Below are 16,212 nucleotides of genomic sequence, written 5' to 3' on the forward strand. Positions count from 1 at the left end.
CAGCAAGAGCTAAGGGGACAGTCACCTACAAAGGAGTCCCCATCAGACTGTCAGCGGATTTCTCAAAAGAGACCTTCCAGGCAAGAAGGGGCTGGAAAGAGGTATTCCAAGTCATGAAATCCAAAGACCTACAACCAAGATTGCTCTATCCAGCAAAACTTTCATTTAGAATGGAAGGACAGATAAAGTGCTCCTCAGATAAGATCAAATTCAAGGAGTTCATCATCACCAAGTCCTTATTATATGAAATGTTAAAGGGTCTTATCTAAGAAAAAGAAGTTAAAGAAACATGAACAGTGAAAGGACAGCAAACTCACAGTTATTAACAACCACACTTAAAACGAAAGCAAACTAAAAGGACAGCTAGATCAGGAGTGGAAACATAGAAATGAAGATCTTGAGGAGGGTTAGCAACAGGGGAGTGGGAGGAGGAGAAGGGGGGAGATGGTACAGAAAATAAGTAGCATAGACAGTAGATAGAAAATAGATGGGGGGGCAAGAATAGCATGGGAAATATAGAATCTAAAGGATTGAGACACATGGTCATAAACTAAAGGGGGGTAATGGTGGGGATGGGGGAGTAGGGTGGAGGGGAATGAAAGGGGGAATAGAACAACTGTAACAGCATAATCAATAAAAAAAATTTTTTAATAGAAATAAATAAATAAATAAAAATACAACCAAAAAAATTTTTTTATATAATTTTACAGCCATCCCCAAACCTTTCATTCTCATATTTTATCCTCATTCTCCCTCATTTTAAATGTCCCTTTTATCACACCCTAAGTCCCTGCATATACATGGGTCTATTCCTGGTCTTTCTGTTCTGTTCCATTGACCTACTTGCCGGTTCTGAGCCTCTATCACTCAATGTTTAATTCAGTACAGTTTTGGGGAGTTTGGGCTATTTGGTAGGGTCCAGTTATCTAACTAGGCTCTTTATGTGTCACTTCTTTGGGAAATTCAGGTTACACATGGTAATGCAGCATGTAATTGCTGAACGGGAGACAGCCCTGCTGGCTCTAACTGCACTTTCTCCCAATTTTAAAACCAATGTCTGCCACCTGCTCCTCCCCACCAGACTCTGCTTCTGGCACAGGCTCATTGTACCTTTTCCTCTGGCCCTCCTCATTAAGGCTGTGGCTGCTCAGGAGCAAAAGCAAAGTTGGGTTGGATTCCAGAGAGATGGCCAAAGGCCATGTTGGGACCAGGTCAAGACTCCACTGGGGGTTTAGGTGCACTGGGCAGCATGCTGGCTGATCTGTGTTTCCCACTTGGTCCTCGTGGTGTCCAACTACGTTCCCCAAGCATGGGGACAGATGGTGGTACAGATACTGGGACAGCAAAGGAGCTACATCTGGGGGTGGCAGGGAACAACTTGGACACTGGAGCCAGTTGTGAATTCAAGGCCTCTACAAAAATTCATTTTCTGTATGATCTTTGGCAAGTCACCGAATCTCTGAACTTCATCTGTAAAAGTGGAGGTAATAACCACACATCTACTTTCCAGTGTTGTTAGAAGCGTTAAACAAGATAATGTCTAGGTATAAAGTGACTGGTGACAGCATCTCATCTGTGAAATTGGGGTGATAGCCCCTTGTCAGATAACCCTGAAGGGAATCTGGGGTGATAAGGATGGTGAGGAGGGCTCCTAGACCAGAAAGTATCAAGTCCTAAAGACTAGAGATGGTGATAATGGTAAAGAGTCCCGGCTCTGGAGCCTGCATTCAAACCCTAGCTGTACTTGCTCCCTACTAGCTGTGTGACCCTGCTTAACCTTGCTGTGCCTCAGTTTCCTCATCTATACAATGTGAAAACAGTGCTCTCCACTCTGTGGGGTTCTGTTAAAGAAACATGAGTTTTACAAAAACAGCTTAGAACAATTCCAGGCCCCTAGTATGCACTCAAGAAATGTCATCAAGTGCAGGAAGGCGCTCAAGTGATGCCGGTTCAAGCCTCTTGAGAGTTTTGATAGGCATGAAGCTGCTTACACACAATTTCCTGAGCTCATATGTGAAAGGGGTGGGACCCCATGGATTCCCCCCTGAGCCTGCAGGCCTCTGAGGTCCGCATCATGCTTGTGGAGTTCAAACCTGACTTCATGGCATGTATGATACCAAAGGTGCAGTGGGCGGTGCTTCAGGAGGTGGCCAATACCTTGTATCCGGGGAGGGTGCCCACAAAACAGATTCAGGGGTATGAGCAAGATGAGACATTTCTGAGGAAGATGCATCACATACTGGTGGAGGTGGAGGTGATGGAGGGCATCTGCAGTGCCCAGAGTCTGGACGAGTGTTCCCCATCACCTACGGGGTCTCGAACATGCTGCTGAGTGATGAGGAAACTGAGACTTAATCATGCCAGGCATCAGCTTTTCATACTGTGACCACGTGTGTCTTTGTTTATGTATATTCCTGTTTGTTAATTTTGTAAAGTGTAGCCCCAACTTTGACCCAGTGACATGCCACACAGTGTTCTCGAGCTCAATACATATATTTTTTTTTCATTAAAGGTTCAAAGCAAACAAACAAGAAAGAAATGTTAGTGACAATGACAAAGAGGAAGGCTGTGCACTCCCAGAGGGCAGGAATCCTTCCACACCCCAGCCTCTGGAACAGTGCTGTGGAGGGCCATGGACTAGGCGAATGCAGCAGGCTGTGCTCCTCACCCTACAGATCCCTGCCCTGGGCACCTCTTCCACATACTCTTGCTGTGCCTTCCACTTGCCACCCCATCAAGAAGAGGCAGTAACACAGACGTGCATCTGAGACCAGGACCTCTTTTTCAGCAGAACAGACTCCTGGGCTTGCTTTGCACAACCCCCATGCTCTTGCTTTCCTTCCTTCATCCAACATTCACTGACGCGTCTCCTTTGTGCATGGTCTGACACTAGAGATGTGAGGGTGACAAGGCTCTGCCTCTTGTCACATTCAGGGGACAGAGACTAGGAGACTGAGAATTACAGTGTGAGGTGATCAATACATGGACAGGTGTAACGGGGTGCTGAGGGGTCCCAGAGAAGGCAGAGGAGGGAGGGAAAAGTTCCCAGAGGAGGTAAAACCCGAGTTGAAGTTTAAAATTTCAGGTGAGGAAGGATTGTGTCAGGTAGGGGAGAAGCAGAAGAACTTTCTACACAGGAAGAATTCCATGAGAAAGGCCTGGTGTTGAGCAGGCGGGCATTATTAGCAGGTTTATGTAGCTGAGGCAGAAAGTGGAGAAAAGCAAGGGACTCAGGGGTTGAAAAGGCCAGGCTACAGAGTCAGAGCTTTCTCCTGAAGGGGCTGGGAAGTAAGGAAACGTATGGGGGTGGTGGGAGAGGGCAAGGCCACGTTTGCTCTTCCCTATTGTGTCATATCTCACCAAGCATCAGTCTCCGCTCTCCAGTGTTCTGAAAACTGTTGAGCATGCTCCCACCTCAGGGCATTTGCACGTGTTGTTCTCTGCCTAGAGAAGGAGGGTGAAGATTTACAGTTAGGGATGGGGGAGAGCTGAACTTAATATTGAGGCCTGGGCCTCACTCTGTGACCTGCCAGATGGCATTGGGTCATGCTCGAGTGTCCTGGGAAATGTGTGGGGATGGGGACTGGGCTCCAAGCATCACATCGTGGGACATTGAGGAAGCATTATGTATCATTGGGGAAACACTTCCAGGGCCCAAGAGGGGCCTCATAGCAGGAGTCAGGCACTTGAAAGGCAGAGTCGGTAAAAGCCTGGGAGGTGGGTATTATCCCAGTTTCCAGATGATGAAACAAACTTTGGCTCATAGAGGTTTAAGTAACTTGCCAAAGGCAGGATTTGAATTCAAGTCTGTTGACTCATAAGCTGCTAGGATTCTTTAGGCATCAGCTTTTGGTGAGACCAAAATAGAGGTGCAGAGAGGTGGGCTGTGAGGTGGGGCTGGACAGGGTGGCAGAGCAAATGACCCTTGCCAAGACAGACATCTGGGATGAATAGAGCTGGGCCCGGGATGGGGTCCTATTTCTCCAGCTGTGAAGGTGCACTTAGGGGTCCAGAGAGAGAGAAAGCAAAGGCCTTGAGAGAAGCGGGAGGGGTGTGGTTGGGTGAGGGTGAGTCCGCCCTTTTGGATGAAGCCCAGCCCCACATACACCATCCACCTGTGAATAGCACCAGATCAAGTATCTGCCTCCCTCTTCCCCTCCTCCCCTCCTGCCAGCCTTCTCCACCTCCGCTACCTGGCCTGGCCTATGCCTCAGTGCACCCTGTCAATGGGCCTCGCCTAATCCCCTGACATTACCACCTGACCAGTTTGGAGACTCAATTTAGAATCCCTCACCTCAGAACCCACCTTTCTCTCAACCTCTTCGCTCCTTCAGCCCCACAGTTCAGGTCAGGGACACCCCAGATCCATTCCTGCACTAGGTACAAGAGCCTAGGATCTGTCCTGGACTTGCTATGTGCCTCCAGGTAAGTAGTCATCCCTTTCTGGGCCTCAGGCTCCTTATCTAAGTCTCCTACTCACATCAGTCTATTTTGGCTTCTTCTCAGCATCTTGTTGCTTTAGGAAAAATTTTTTATGAGTTCATATGTTTGTTGTTTGCCTAAACCACTGGACTGGGTGCCCAGAAGGGGCCTGGCCTGTCTGACTATTCCCCTCCAGTGCCAGCACACAGCAGGGGCTCCATCGAAATCTGCTGAGGGCATGTATACATGGGTGGATGAATGAATATATGTATCTCCTGCCTAAGCAGAAAAAGTATGGGCTTTCTCCCTCCGTACCACCCCCAAAGAGTAAGGGAAGGTAGAGTAATATTCCAGCCGCCCAGAAGATGGAAACAGGGTGGAGTTCTGACTGACAACTCTCTGACTCAGCAAGGTAGACAGAGGCTGAGAATTGAACAATGATCCTGATACAGGGTGCAGCCAGGGGGTCCCCCCAAAAAGGATTTGGAATGGTGTCCAGAATTCAAGGTGTATAGAAATATTAGAGAGACATATAAGATGTCCTCACCGTCCCCCCCCCCCCAGGGGGAAGGGATGAGTGGAGCCAGGCCATTGAGAGCTATTTTGCATAGCAACAGTTTTGGAGCTAACCTCCGGAGGAATGGTTATTTAACATATCTATAACCTTTAACTGGTTTCATAGATATGTTAAATAGCAGTGGCCAAGTTTGGAGCCAAGGAGAAGAGAGCAGGATGGGAACTAGAGAAGAGAGTAGCTGGGACTGAGAAGGAACTAGCAGAGACTCAGAATGTAACTAAGGGCTGCTGTCCTGAGTGAGTAGACTGGGACTCAGGAGAATGTAACTAGGGTCGGCGCTCCTGAGAAGGGAGAGAAGGTTGTGGCGGGGACTCAAGAAAGGAGGAAGGTGGTGGCAGGGACTCAAGATGGGAACTAGGGGCTGCTCTCCTGAGGGAGAGGGGCTTGGACTCAGGATGTAACTAGGGGCTGCACTCCTGAGTGAGAAGGGCTTGAGGACTCAGGATGTAACATGGGGCTGCGCTCCTGAGTGAGAAGGCCTGGGAGAGAGAGCCACGCGGTTTCAGCAGAGTGAGGACCCCCTGTTGGTGAGGTGAAAGAGGGAGCCACGCGGCTTTGGCAGGGTGTGGACCCCCTCTTTCCCAGGTGAAAGGGAAAACCACGCAGCTTGGCCAGAATGGAGATCCCTGCAGCCAGGTGAAGAAGAAAGCCACATGCTTTTGGTGGAGTGCGGACTCCTGCAGCTTTGGTAGAAGAGGCCCACGCGGCTTTGGGGTGCCCCCTTTGGCCACGGGGCCTGAAAAGCAACAGAGACTTTGACTGGAACTGGGTACAAAGGACTCTTGCCAGTGGACCATGAGAGGGTACCACAGTACTTTGGATTAACTCGAGATCCTGCCTGCACGGTGACACAGCTGACGGTGCCAGCGGCCTGCAACACAGATGTGTGCTCTTTTCCTGATTTACGGTACCCGGAGTTGGGACAGTGGGAGAAGGGAGCGCTGTGTGGGTGTAGGTGTACAACCTAAAGGTCTTTGATATTTTAGTAGTGGCGTTAGGCCTGAATAGCATTAAATAAACATTTTGTTTCCTTTTCACAAATCTCTGGCATTAAGAGATGTCTTTCCAATTGGCGGCGGACAGAAGGGCCCAGTAGATTTTAGTATTTTGGTTTTCGGGAGGGGCCCCTGTTGTACAGCAGTTTTAGGCATCCCTAGGTGGGCCAAATATTGTATTGCCCCTCCCACGGACCTCCTCTTGTTCGGTAACAATCCCTTATGAAGAGATTGGAAAGCTCTGAAGAGGGGACAGACCTAACACCTGTCACTCTAGCCATCCCTCTGCTGTAAGGCCCCACAGGGAAGGGCTTTACATGCATGTCTGTGCATCAGTGTGTGCTGTGCCTGGACGGAGGGAATCCATTGGCCCAAGATCTCCCAGGACAGCAAAGACTGGGATGTGTTTAGATTTCAGGACTCCTGCCCCCCAGCTGCAGATGTGTCTGTGTGCACACACTCAGCCATGGTGTGTATACATCCATGTATGTATATTTCTGCTGTGTGAATGCACCTCTGGCAAGGCCTCCTGTTGTGGCTATGCATTCACATATCTGTGCATTTGTGTGGGCACCTGTGCACTCGTCTGTACACAGGCTCTCCCTGTGCAATGTGTGCAGGTCTGGCTGGGTGTACATGTTACAACATGTGTGTAGGTATGGAGTGTCAGTGCCACGAGGGCAAGGACTTTTGTCTGACTTGGTCTCTGCTCTATTCCAGCACTTCAAACAGGGGTCGGCACCCAGTGGTTGTCAATAGATACTTGAATGAATGAATGAATGAATGAATGAAAGTGTGCACATGTCTGGTGTGTGCCCATGCACCAACATATATGTAGATGTGCGCATGTCTAAGGGTGCACCTGGGTGTGGGTGATATTGCTCACGAGCCACCCCTCCTGTCCTTTTTCCAAACTCCTCTGAAGCCAGGGCTCAATGCCTGGGTCCCTGTGAGGCAGAGCAGGCAGCCACCTCCTCACGGGAAACTGGATCCTGGGACGTGCAGAGCTGCAGGGAGCAGGGCGTCCCCTTTGTCCCCCATAATCCCTCCCTGCCCTTGCCCCCGCCCTCCCAGCATCCAGGGTTTAAGTTTGAGTTTGGGGGCTATAGGGGACTAGTGTGTCACCTCAGTGTCCCCTTCCCTGCCTGTCCCCTGCCTCTGGAGCTTCTGCATCTCCTCTTCTCCCCCATGTGTCTCCTTCCCTCCCCCTTGGGCAGCCCCAGGGCTCACCCCAGGTATAAAGCCATCTGAGGGACAGGACAGGTGCCTGGAATGACCCAGAGACTGCAGAGAGGAAGGAGCCAAGGAGAGAACATGAGCTGTTCCCTGGGTGAGTGAAGGGGCTGGGGCATCAGGGTCCCAAAGACCAGGAGGTTTCAAAGGGGGCAATGCCTGGCCTTCTGGCCCAACTATGCCTGGCTGTTTTTGCATCTGCTGGGAAACACCACATTGTCACACACAGAAGGCTTCATTCATTATTCATTCATTCATTCATTCATCATTCATTCAAGAAGTAGTTTTTGAGTGCTTATTTTGTGCTAGGTAATAACCTGGCTCTGTCTGGTGTGGCTCAGTGGATTGAGTGCTGGACTGTGAACCAAAGGGTCACCAGTTTGATTTCCAGTCATGGCACATGCCTGGGTTACAGGCCAGGTCCCCAGTAGAGGGTGCGGGAGAGGCAACCACACATTGCTGTTTCTCTCCCTCTCTTTCTCCTTCCTTTCCCCTCTCTCTATAAATAAGTAAATAAAATCTAAAAAAAAAAATAATCTAAGCTTTTGGTGATAGAGCAGTGAACAAAGAGACAAAAATCCATGGTCTCGTGGGGATTTCATTCTGCACACAGGTGGTAGTGGTGCATGTAATAAACAAGTAAATTAGGGTGCCATGATAGAAGGTAAGTACAATGATCCAGGTTTGTTAAATGTACAGATGGGTAGATGGATGAATGAATGAGCCTTCACTTTCAGAACTTCCCTTAAGTTTTGAACTTCTGGGAACCCAGGAATCTAGAAAGGAGAATAAAGGAGGCCATTCTGGTTTGCCTCTCATCTCCATTGCTTTCTGCTAGCAACCTTAAGAATTTCCCTGCCTCTGAGCCTTACACTGTTGGTGGGAACGTAAACTGGGCTTGACCTTTGACAGGACAATTTGGCAGCATTTACTCAAACTGAAAACGAGCATACCCTCCAATCCAGATATTTCCACTTTTGAAAGTGCCCACAGAGGCTGGGAGAAGGATGTGTACAGCAACTCTTCATTCATTTGAAAAATACTAAGCCCTGTGCTAGGTGCTGGGAAACCAGGTGTGGTTTCCTCTTTCCTGGAGCCAACATTCTAGGGGCAGAGACAGCAACAAGCATGTAGACAAACAAATAAACGAGGTAGTTGCAAATAGCACGAGTCTGTGGAGACTGTAAATCTGGGAGAGGCCAAGGCTTTTGATATGAGTTGCAGCCTGAAGCACAAGAAGGAGCCAGCCTCGGGAAGATTTGGGGGTGGTCCTGGCAGGCCTAAGGGGAATGCCGCAGAACAGAATGGAGGCCAGTGAAGAGAGGCCGGTCCTTCTGGGCCACACTGAGGACTTTGGCTTTCACTCGGTGTGAGGTGGGAGCCACGGGAGGGTTCAGGCAGGGGAGGGATCTAAGGGGTTGGACTTGAGGGGTTACGGCAGGTAGGGTGGAGGCAAGGGTGGAAGCAGAGACCAGCAGGGAGGCCACTGTAATGGTCAGGTGAGAGGTGCTGGCAGCTGGGATTCGGGGAGTAGCCAGCTACCTTTTAAGGACAGAGCCAACAGGATTTACTGTGGGGCTGAATGTAGAGAGGAAGGAAGACCTCAAAGAGGACCCCATGGCTTCGACCTGAGCAACTGGAAGAATGGAAGTGCTCTGACCAGAGATGGGAAGACTGTGGGAGGGGACTCTAGAGCTGAGTAGTAGATATTTTGAGTTTGAGATGCTTATTAATATCTAAGGGAAAATGTCAAGAAGGAAGTTGAATATATGGGTCTGGAGTTGAAGGGAATCTTCTGGACTGGAGATCTCCTTTCAGGGTGATTCTGCCCTGACTTGGATGTACCCAACAACTCAAGGTTGTTGTGGACCACAAGGGTTGTACCCATTCGAGTTGTTGTAAGGAATAAATGAATCAGTAGACAGGGTCAGGGGCATGGGTCTGACCTCTGATTTCTTCTGCCAGCCCCTCTCTGCCTGCTGCCCCTGCTGCTGCTGTCCCAAAGTCTGGGGGCCCCCACTTCCCCGGCTGAGGCCATCGGTCAAGCCTACAGCCTGGCCCTCTACATGCAGAAGAACACGTCAATGCTGCTACAGACATATGTGAGTGATACTTGGCATGAGAGGGGACAAGGGGAGAGGAACACTGCCTTCCTTGTCCAGCCCTGCATAGGGGAAATAGAGCAAGGCCGGGAGAAGTTTCCCCCATGGGTCCGAGGGCACAGGGGGTCTGTCAGCTAGAGACATACCCACATGAACACTGTCACTGATGGCTGGTGACCTTGGGTCAGTCATTCTTTCTCAGTGGCAGCTTCCTCATCTGCAAAATGGGATGGTGACCCCCCCCCCTTTGCTGACCTGTCAGGACTATTAGGAGATTCAAAGGAAGCATGCAGAGGGAAGGGCTTCACTGGGTCACAATTACTTCCACAAGCATTTGATCCTTCTGCCATGCGGGGCACTACTCTCTCTCATTATCCTACAGACTCCCCAGCAAGTTCTGAGACATGTTCTAATCCACTTTACAGTGGATTATAACTGAGTCTGAGAGAGCGTGAATAGTCTGCTGGAGGTCATACAGCTAGTAACTGACAGTGCCAGGGTCTTAAACCAGGTCTGTGACATTCGATGCCAATTCCTGCCAGTTCTCCCCACGTCCCCCAACTGTCTAGAAGTTCAAACTGGCAGCCTGTTGGCTGGGTCTGACCAACAGATGTTTCCTGTTTGAGCCATGCAGTGCTTGTTCAATTTGGAATTTGAATGCCTGTCCAAAACAGACACGGGGATCCCACTGGTCAAAACTCCTGAGCCCCCACCCCCTGTCCATCTTAGTCTTCCTTTCTTCTCCGAGTTGCGCCATCTGCCTTGCCCCTGGACTTCTAGAGTGTGTGACTCTTCCACTGTCCATGTGGAGGCCCATTCCAGGCCCAGGTGGAGTTACTAAATCTAGTTTCTAGTCCCATACCTGCTACCATTCCATGGGTAGTTTGGGGCACCCTAAGCCTCCTTCTCCACCTGTAAAATGGGGATGTGAAACTAGGTGACTTATCTGTGAGGGAATTTATCAGTGTGCAGTAAGATTCTGTGGATCTAGGTTTGTGGAGGTAAGGACTTTAATGAAAAAGGCACTCAACTAAATTTTATAATATTAACAATTACTTCTCAATGATTATAGTAAAATCAACCAACATAAACAACCAAATGCTATAAATAAAAAAGAAATACACAGGGCTGTAACTATATTGTCAATAATATATTGAGATTGAAAATATTATAATAAATAATTACTACAATATGTGCTCCTGATATTAATATACATATATTATCCATTAACGGTGGCTTATCATGCTCTTATTGTATACCAGGTGCTGTGCTAAGAGCTTTATATATATATTACTTATCATCTCACGATAATACTGCCACATGGGAATTATTGAAGCCATGATTCAAAGTCGTACAACTTGTACATGGAAGAAACTAAATTGGAACCCAATAGAGCCCAGGATCTGTGCTAGGACATCCCACCAACTCGCTGAAGGGTAGAAGATAGCAACTCCCCCTGGGAAGATGCTGGTCTCATAAAAGGCAAATGTAAAATCACGGGGAGTCTCAGGGTACCCCTTTGGTCCCCTCACTCCTGTCTCTGTCCCTCATGCAGCTCCAGTACCAGGGCAGCCCTTTTAGTGAGCCTGGCTTCTCAGCCCCTGAGCTCCAGCTGAGCAGCCTGCCACCTGCCACCGTCTCCTTCAGGACCTGGCATGCCTTGGATGATGGGGAGCGGCTGGGCCGTGCCCAGGGGGCCTTCCTGGCTTTGGCCCGGCACCTCCAGCTCGTGGGGGATGACCAAAGCAGCCTGAACCCTGGCAGTCCTATCCTGTTGGCTCAGCTCAGGGCTACGAGACTCAGGGCCCAAGGCCTGTTGGGCAACATGGCTGCCATCGTGACTGCCCTGGGCCTGTCCATCCCCCCTGAAGAGGACACTCTTGGGCTTGTCTCCAAGCCCTTTGGAGCCTCAGCCTTCGAGAGGAAATGTCGAGGCTATGTAGTGATCCGGGAATATGGCTACTGGACAGACAGAGCTGTGAGAGACTTGGCTCTGCTCAAGGCCAAATACCCTGGATAGAGGAGGTAGGACTTCCTGTCAGAGGCTGCAATACTTCTCCTGTCACAATGGATTCTTTTCTGCCTTGCTTCTTCGCTGGAAAGAAAACACATCTTGTCTAGCAGGCGGGGTTTGTGTGCCATGTTTGGGGAACATTTCCTAGGAAACAGGCCTTCCTGCCTAGGTCCTAAGGCCTCCCTTCCAGATCTGGGTGGGATCCCATGAATATCATTTCATGAATTACCAATCCAGTGGTACAGGTTGCCCACTTCCTGGGTGGAGAGAAATGCCTCTTTGAAGAGGCTTCACTTCCACTCCGTGGGGAACAAACACTTGGTCTCCTACCTGAGCTCTCCTTGAGACCTTCCCCTTCCTGTAATTTTGAGAAGGTTTAGGGGCTACCTTCATGTCTCTGTCTACCTCACTTCCTGTATGAAGATACGGACTTTGTGGAGCAGCTGGGCCTCTCTTCTTGCTGGAGCCCATTTCCCCCCCTAGTCTCCTTTTCTGACTGTGCCACTGTTACAACTTCCCATCTTAAGGGGCTTTACTTCCTGATCAATGGGAGTTCGATTCTTAAAAAACTAAGGATTCATGCCACAACTGTTTCCTGATCAGGACACATTCATTCCTGTTCTGGGCTGACAGATGGCATCCTTGGCCTGGGTCTCTCAGGAATCTCCTATTTATACTGTGGCTCTCGGGTATGTCTCAGGGGCCAGGATATACCCCAAGGATCCTATTCTTCTCAAAGGTGTCCCCCCACTTTCAACAAGTATATATACTGGTAACTTTTGTGTTCTTTTTATTTTTTTAACATTTTATTTACAAAAATTGATTTATTATCAGAAATGAAACTCTTTTAAGGTGTAAATTGTTTCTCTTCACAGACCTGGCTTGGGGGAAGAGGAAATGCAAGAATAGGGCAGAGGGAAGTGACGGAGGGGAAGGGCATGAGAGGGAGAGAGGGCTGGGATGTGATGGGGAAGGGAGAGGGAGAGGGACAGAGGGAAACAGAGTGACAAGGTGTCCCCTTCTTGAGATGAGGTTGAGCTGTACATGTGCTTATATGGGGCCAAAAGTAGATAAGAGAGGAAAAAGGGGCACAAAGTGCCCCCCAGAAACTGGTAAAGGGGAGGGGGAACTAAGAGAGACTGAGGCAGACCCAAGCGACGGAGGAAAGAGAGAGAAAGCAAGAATATGATGCACATGGAAAGTCACATATGGAGACAAGACGGTCTCTAGAGAAAAATGAGACAGAGAGCATACACGACAAAAAGAGACAACAGACAGAGACAGAGAGATGGAGAGATGAAGACAGGTGAGGAGAAGGTGCCAGCAAGCCGAGGACCGCGCCCGCGCTCAGGCCGGGCCCCCGGGCACCAGCTGGCCCAGGTCGGCTTCCGTGCGGCTCACCCACTCGAGATAGAGGCCGCACACCCGGAGCCCCAGGACCTTGGCGGGAAAGACGCCAGCGGTGGTAGCAGCGGCTGTGGCAGCGGCGGGCTCGGGCCAGGGCCCGCGGGGCTCTGAGCCCAGCGCAGCCAGAACTGCCTCTACTGCAGCGCTCAGGGCCCGGGCCTGGCGCGCTGCGTCCTCCAGGCGCCGCAGCAAGCGCTGCGCGCGCGGGTTCAGCTCGGCCTGCAGGCGGCGCACCACGTCGAGCAGCGGTGGCAGCGCGGCCAATGCCCGGGCATCCAGCTGCAACCGCTCGGGCGCCGGCAGGCCCGCGTGGCCGGGTGCCGGAGCGCTCAAGCCCACCACAGGCATCCATGGAGGAGAGAAGCCCGGCAGTCCGAAGGGGTCTCCCTGGGCCTGCACCTGTGGAGACAGGGCCGTCAGTGGGACTTTCGGAATTCCTCCCGTCTCCTAGGGCCTCGGTATCTCTGTCTCGCAAAGGACAAATTCCTCCTAACAGAGCTGCTGTGTTTGAAGTAATACAAAACGACAAAAAAAGTGCCTTTGTTTCCTCCGCTCTAAAGTGAAAATAACAACACTATCAACTTCATGACGTAGTTTATGAGCATGTTAAAAAGCTTAAGGCAGGTCTCGGCCCAGGGGAAACACACAATAAATGATAGTTCTTTTATTAATGCTATCTTACGCACTAGGTTGCAATCCTGTTTCCACTACCTGTTCAGTTTCTTACAAAACCATTTTATTTCTCTGAGCCTCAGTCTTCTGTAAAATGGGGGTGGGAGTGAGGCCGGGAACAGCTCCCCGTCCTGTTTTCCAACCAGAGATTCCCGTAAGATAGTGCATGAACTAGTCTGTATCACTCTTCCCCTCGTCCTTGCTCACCTCTGCTTTGCCTGGCACACAGCAAGGGCTCTTTGCATAATTGTCATATGAAAAAACAAACAAAAACCTAAGGTGATTTATAATTTGTAAAACTGCTAGAACATTTATCCTTTGCTAACATCTTGCCTTTGGCTCAGGCATTGTGCTTGCTGGTTTAAACACCCTACTACATTACTTCTAATCTTCCCAATAATGGGTGTGATGATAATGATGATTTTGAAAACGAACACGTTGGGGCTGAAGAGATACAGTGACATGACTTAGGTCACCCATTAGGAAGAGACAGAGCTGGAATTTGAACCAAAGTTGGCTGGACTATAAAGGTAACTCTATTATCCCACTACATGCTGTCATAGTTTTTACATCATTAATGTTATCACTCCTGCCCAAAGTCATGGCAATGTGTCAGGCCCACTGTCTGCCTGATTCAAATCCATAACATTCATCCACTACACCAGAGTAATTTGGGAAAATTCCTTCTGTCCTTGGGCAGGGCCCACTATCCAACCGAAGATGTTGGCAGATCCCCTTCCTTTGTAAAAGTCCCCTCTTGGGATGGAATTTTTGTCACAGGTTGAGACCCTTTCTTGGCCTCTCTGCATAGCACAGGTAGAAGAGTTCACAGCTCATCTTGTTCAACTTCCTCATTTTACAGCTGGGGAAACCAAGGCCCATGGAGGTGGGGTGACAAAACCACAGAGAGCCTAGAAGCTAGGTTTTTTGTTTCTCAGACCAGAGATCTCTTCATTCTCAGGTTGCCTCTGTCTGAAAGCACCAAGGAGGGAGCTTCCAAGCAGAGGTGGACAGAGGGGCATTTGGGGCACAAAGATGGTCCTCCTCCAATTTGCTTTGTGGCCAGGGCCAAGTTACTGATTCATCTCGGAGCCCCAATTTCTGCAGCTGGGAAATGAGGTTGAGAAAAACTGGTGGTCAGGAAACCCTGTGGTTTGTACTTCCCTGGCCCCCAGGCCTCTGGCACCCCATACCCATCCACACTCACATATTCCTGGAGCAGCTGCTCAGCATATTTGGTGAGGAGGCGGGCAAGGCTCTGTGTCTGATGGATCTTGGCCTCCAACTGGGGAAGGGATGAGACTGAGGAGTCAGCCTGGGGGTTTTCTGGTGAGAAAAGGAGAGGAGGAATGAGGGTAATCCAAACCTCTACTCCTTCTGACCACTTTCTTCCCTAACCCAGAAGCTCAGCTTTGAATTCCCCAACTTTAAAGCCAGGCAGGCTCTGCCCCATTCCAACTGAGGGAAAGTGAGGCACCAGATATTTTCCAAATGGTTGTTCTACCTGAAATATGTTTCCTGTCGTCAATTCACTATTGGAATATTATTAAAGCCAAATTCAAATACTGCCTCCTCAGTGCAGCCTCAGATTCACCTCTCTTTTAAATTAACTTCTTCTTTCTACTTTAGTCCTTTTCTTCATACTTCCAAGGTAGTCATTTTAATGGCTCTTTTATCTGTGTGAATTGGTTTCATCCTGGAAGCCCTTTGATGGTAAGTCTCACATATCTCTGTACCTCTGTGATTGTTGGTGGAATTCAACATCACCAAAGCCCAGAACTTCAAATCGGAATGCGCCTTTCAGCTTATTTTACAGACTGGGAGACTGAAGTACCACTCATTCCCTCTCTGATAGCTTTTTTGCTCAAGGCCCAGAGCTGGGTACCAAACAACATCAACGAATGAATGATCAGTTTTGCTTAGCACAAGCTGTAGGGTGGCGCCCTAGGACTACATTTCCCGAGACGCCCCGCGCAAGCGCCCAAGGCATGCTGGGGGATGTAGTTATAGCTCCGCAACTCCCGCTCCGCACCACCTCCACCGGGTCTGAGTTTCCCACCGCCTATTCCTATCTCAGGAGCCTTGAGTTTCGTCTCCTGTTGTCATTCACTATCTCCTGTGGCCTAAAGACTTCCTCTCCTAACTCTACCCCTCCCTCTGGCCCCCAGCTCTGATTCTTTCCCAAATCTCAAAAGAGGGTCCAGGCGTACAGCCTCAGCCACGACCCCAGTCCTCCTCCAGGGTGTACCTGAACCGGTGATCTAACCCCAGACACCATGTACCTGAGGCACTGCCCCAGCCTCCTCTGAGCTCTGGCACTAGCACCTTCCTACAGCTCACCAACAGCTCACGGCTTGTTACCTGACACCCGGCCCTGCTCTCCCCCGCGCCCCCAACCCCCAGGCCGCTCCCTTCCCGGACCCGGAGGTAGCGGGGCCCAGACCCCAGTTTCCAGCCCTTCTGACCACTACTCCCCTCGGGTACTCGGCATCTGCCCTTCAGCCCCTTACCCAGACTTCCCTCCCTCCGGCTCATGCTGGCCCCAGGCTGATCCCGGTTGCCTCCACGCCCCCCTTCCAGGGGGGGTGGGGGAGAAGGGGGAAAGGGGTAGGGCCGGGCCCGGGAGCAGCCAATCAGGGCTCACCCCCCCCCAATTCCCCCGCCCCAGGCAAGTTTCCGTGGCCGGAGCTTAGTTCACTGCCTGCTCTGCCTAGTCGAGAAAGGGGCCTGAGGCGGGTGGCAGGTTGTCGGTATGGTGGACTTGGGACCTCAGTGCTGGGGGTGCCTACG

General features: G+C 50.2%; 2 protein-coding genes and 1 pseudogene across 2 annotated transcripts; 2 read left to right on the forward strand and 1 right to left on the reverse strand.

Moving 5' to 3' along the window:
• The first annotated feature begins 1,977 nt into the window (after positions 1 to 1,977).
• On the forward strand, positions 1,978 to 2,355 carry LOC119041143 (multifunctional methyltransferase subunit TRM112-like protein; annotated as a pseudogene).
• Positions 2,356 to 9,179: 6,824 nt separating this feature from the next.
• On the forward strand, positions 9,180 to 11,349 carry LOC119041158 (cardiotrophin-2-like; the record flags this gene model as incomplete). Its single annotated transcript, XM_037134346.2, has 2 exons — positions 9,180 to 9,329; positions 10,885 to 11,349. Coding segments are annotated over 2 exons (615 nt in total), but the record flags the coding sequence as incomplete, so codon positions are not given.
• A 767-nt stretch (positions 11,350 to 12,116) lies between these two features.
• CTF1 (cardiotrophin 1) lies at positions 12,117 to 16,008 on the reverse strand. The gene is made up of 3 exons (XM_037134345.2): positions 15,933 to 16,008; positions 14,630 to 14,748; positions 12,117 to 13,149 (listed from the first exon to the last, which is right to left on the reverse strand). Exons 1-3 carry the CDS (start codon positions 15,955 to 15,957, stop codon positions 12,691 to 12,693), a joined length of 603 nt encoding a protein of 200 aa, XP_036990240.2. The 5' UTR covers positions 15,958 to 16,008; the 3' UTR covers positions 12,117 to 12,690.
• Between the last annotated feature and the right edge of the window lie 204 nt (positions 16,009 to 16,212).

This window comes from Artibeus jamaicensis, unplaced genomic scaffold (genome assembly GCF_021234435.1).
Source record: "Artibeus jamaicensis isolate MK-2021 breed Jamaican fruit bat unplaced genomic scaffold, CSHL_Jam_final contig_700, whole genome shotgun sequence".
NCBI classification, from domain to species: Eukaryota; Metazoa; Chordata; class Mammalia; order Chiroptera; family Phyllostomidae; genus Artibeus; species Artibeus jamaicensis.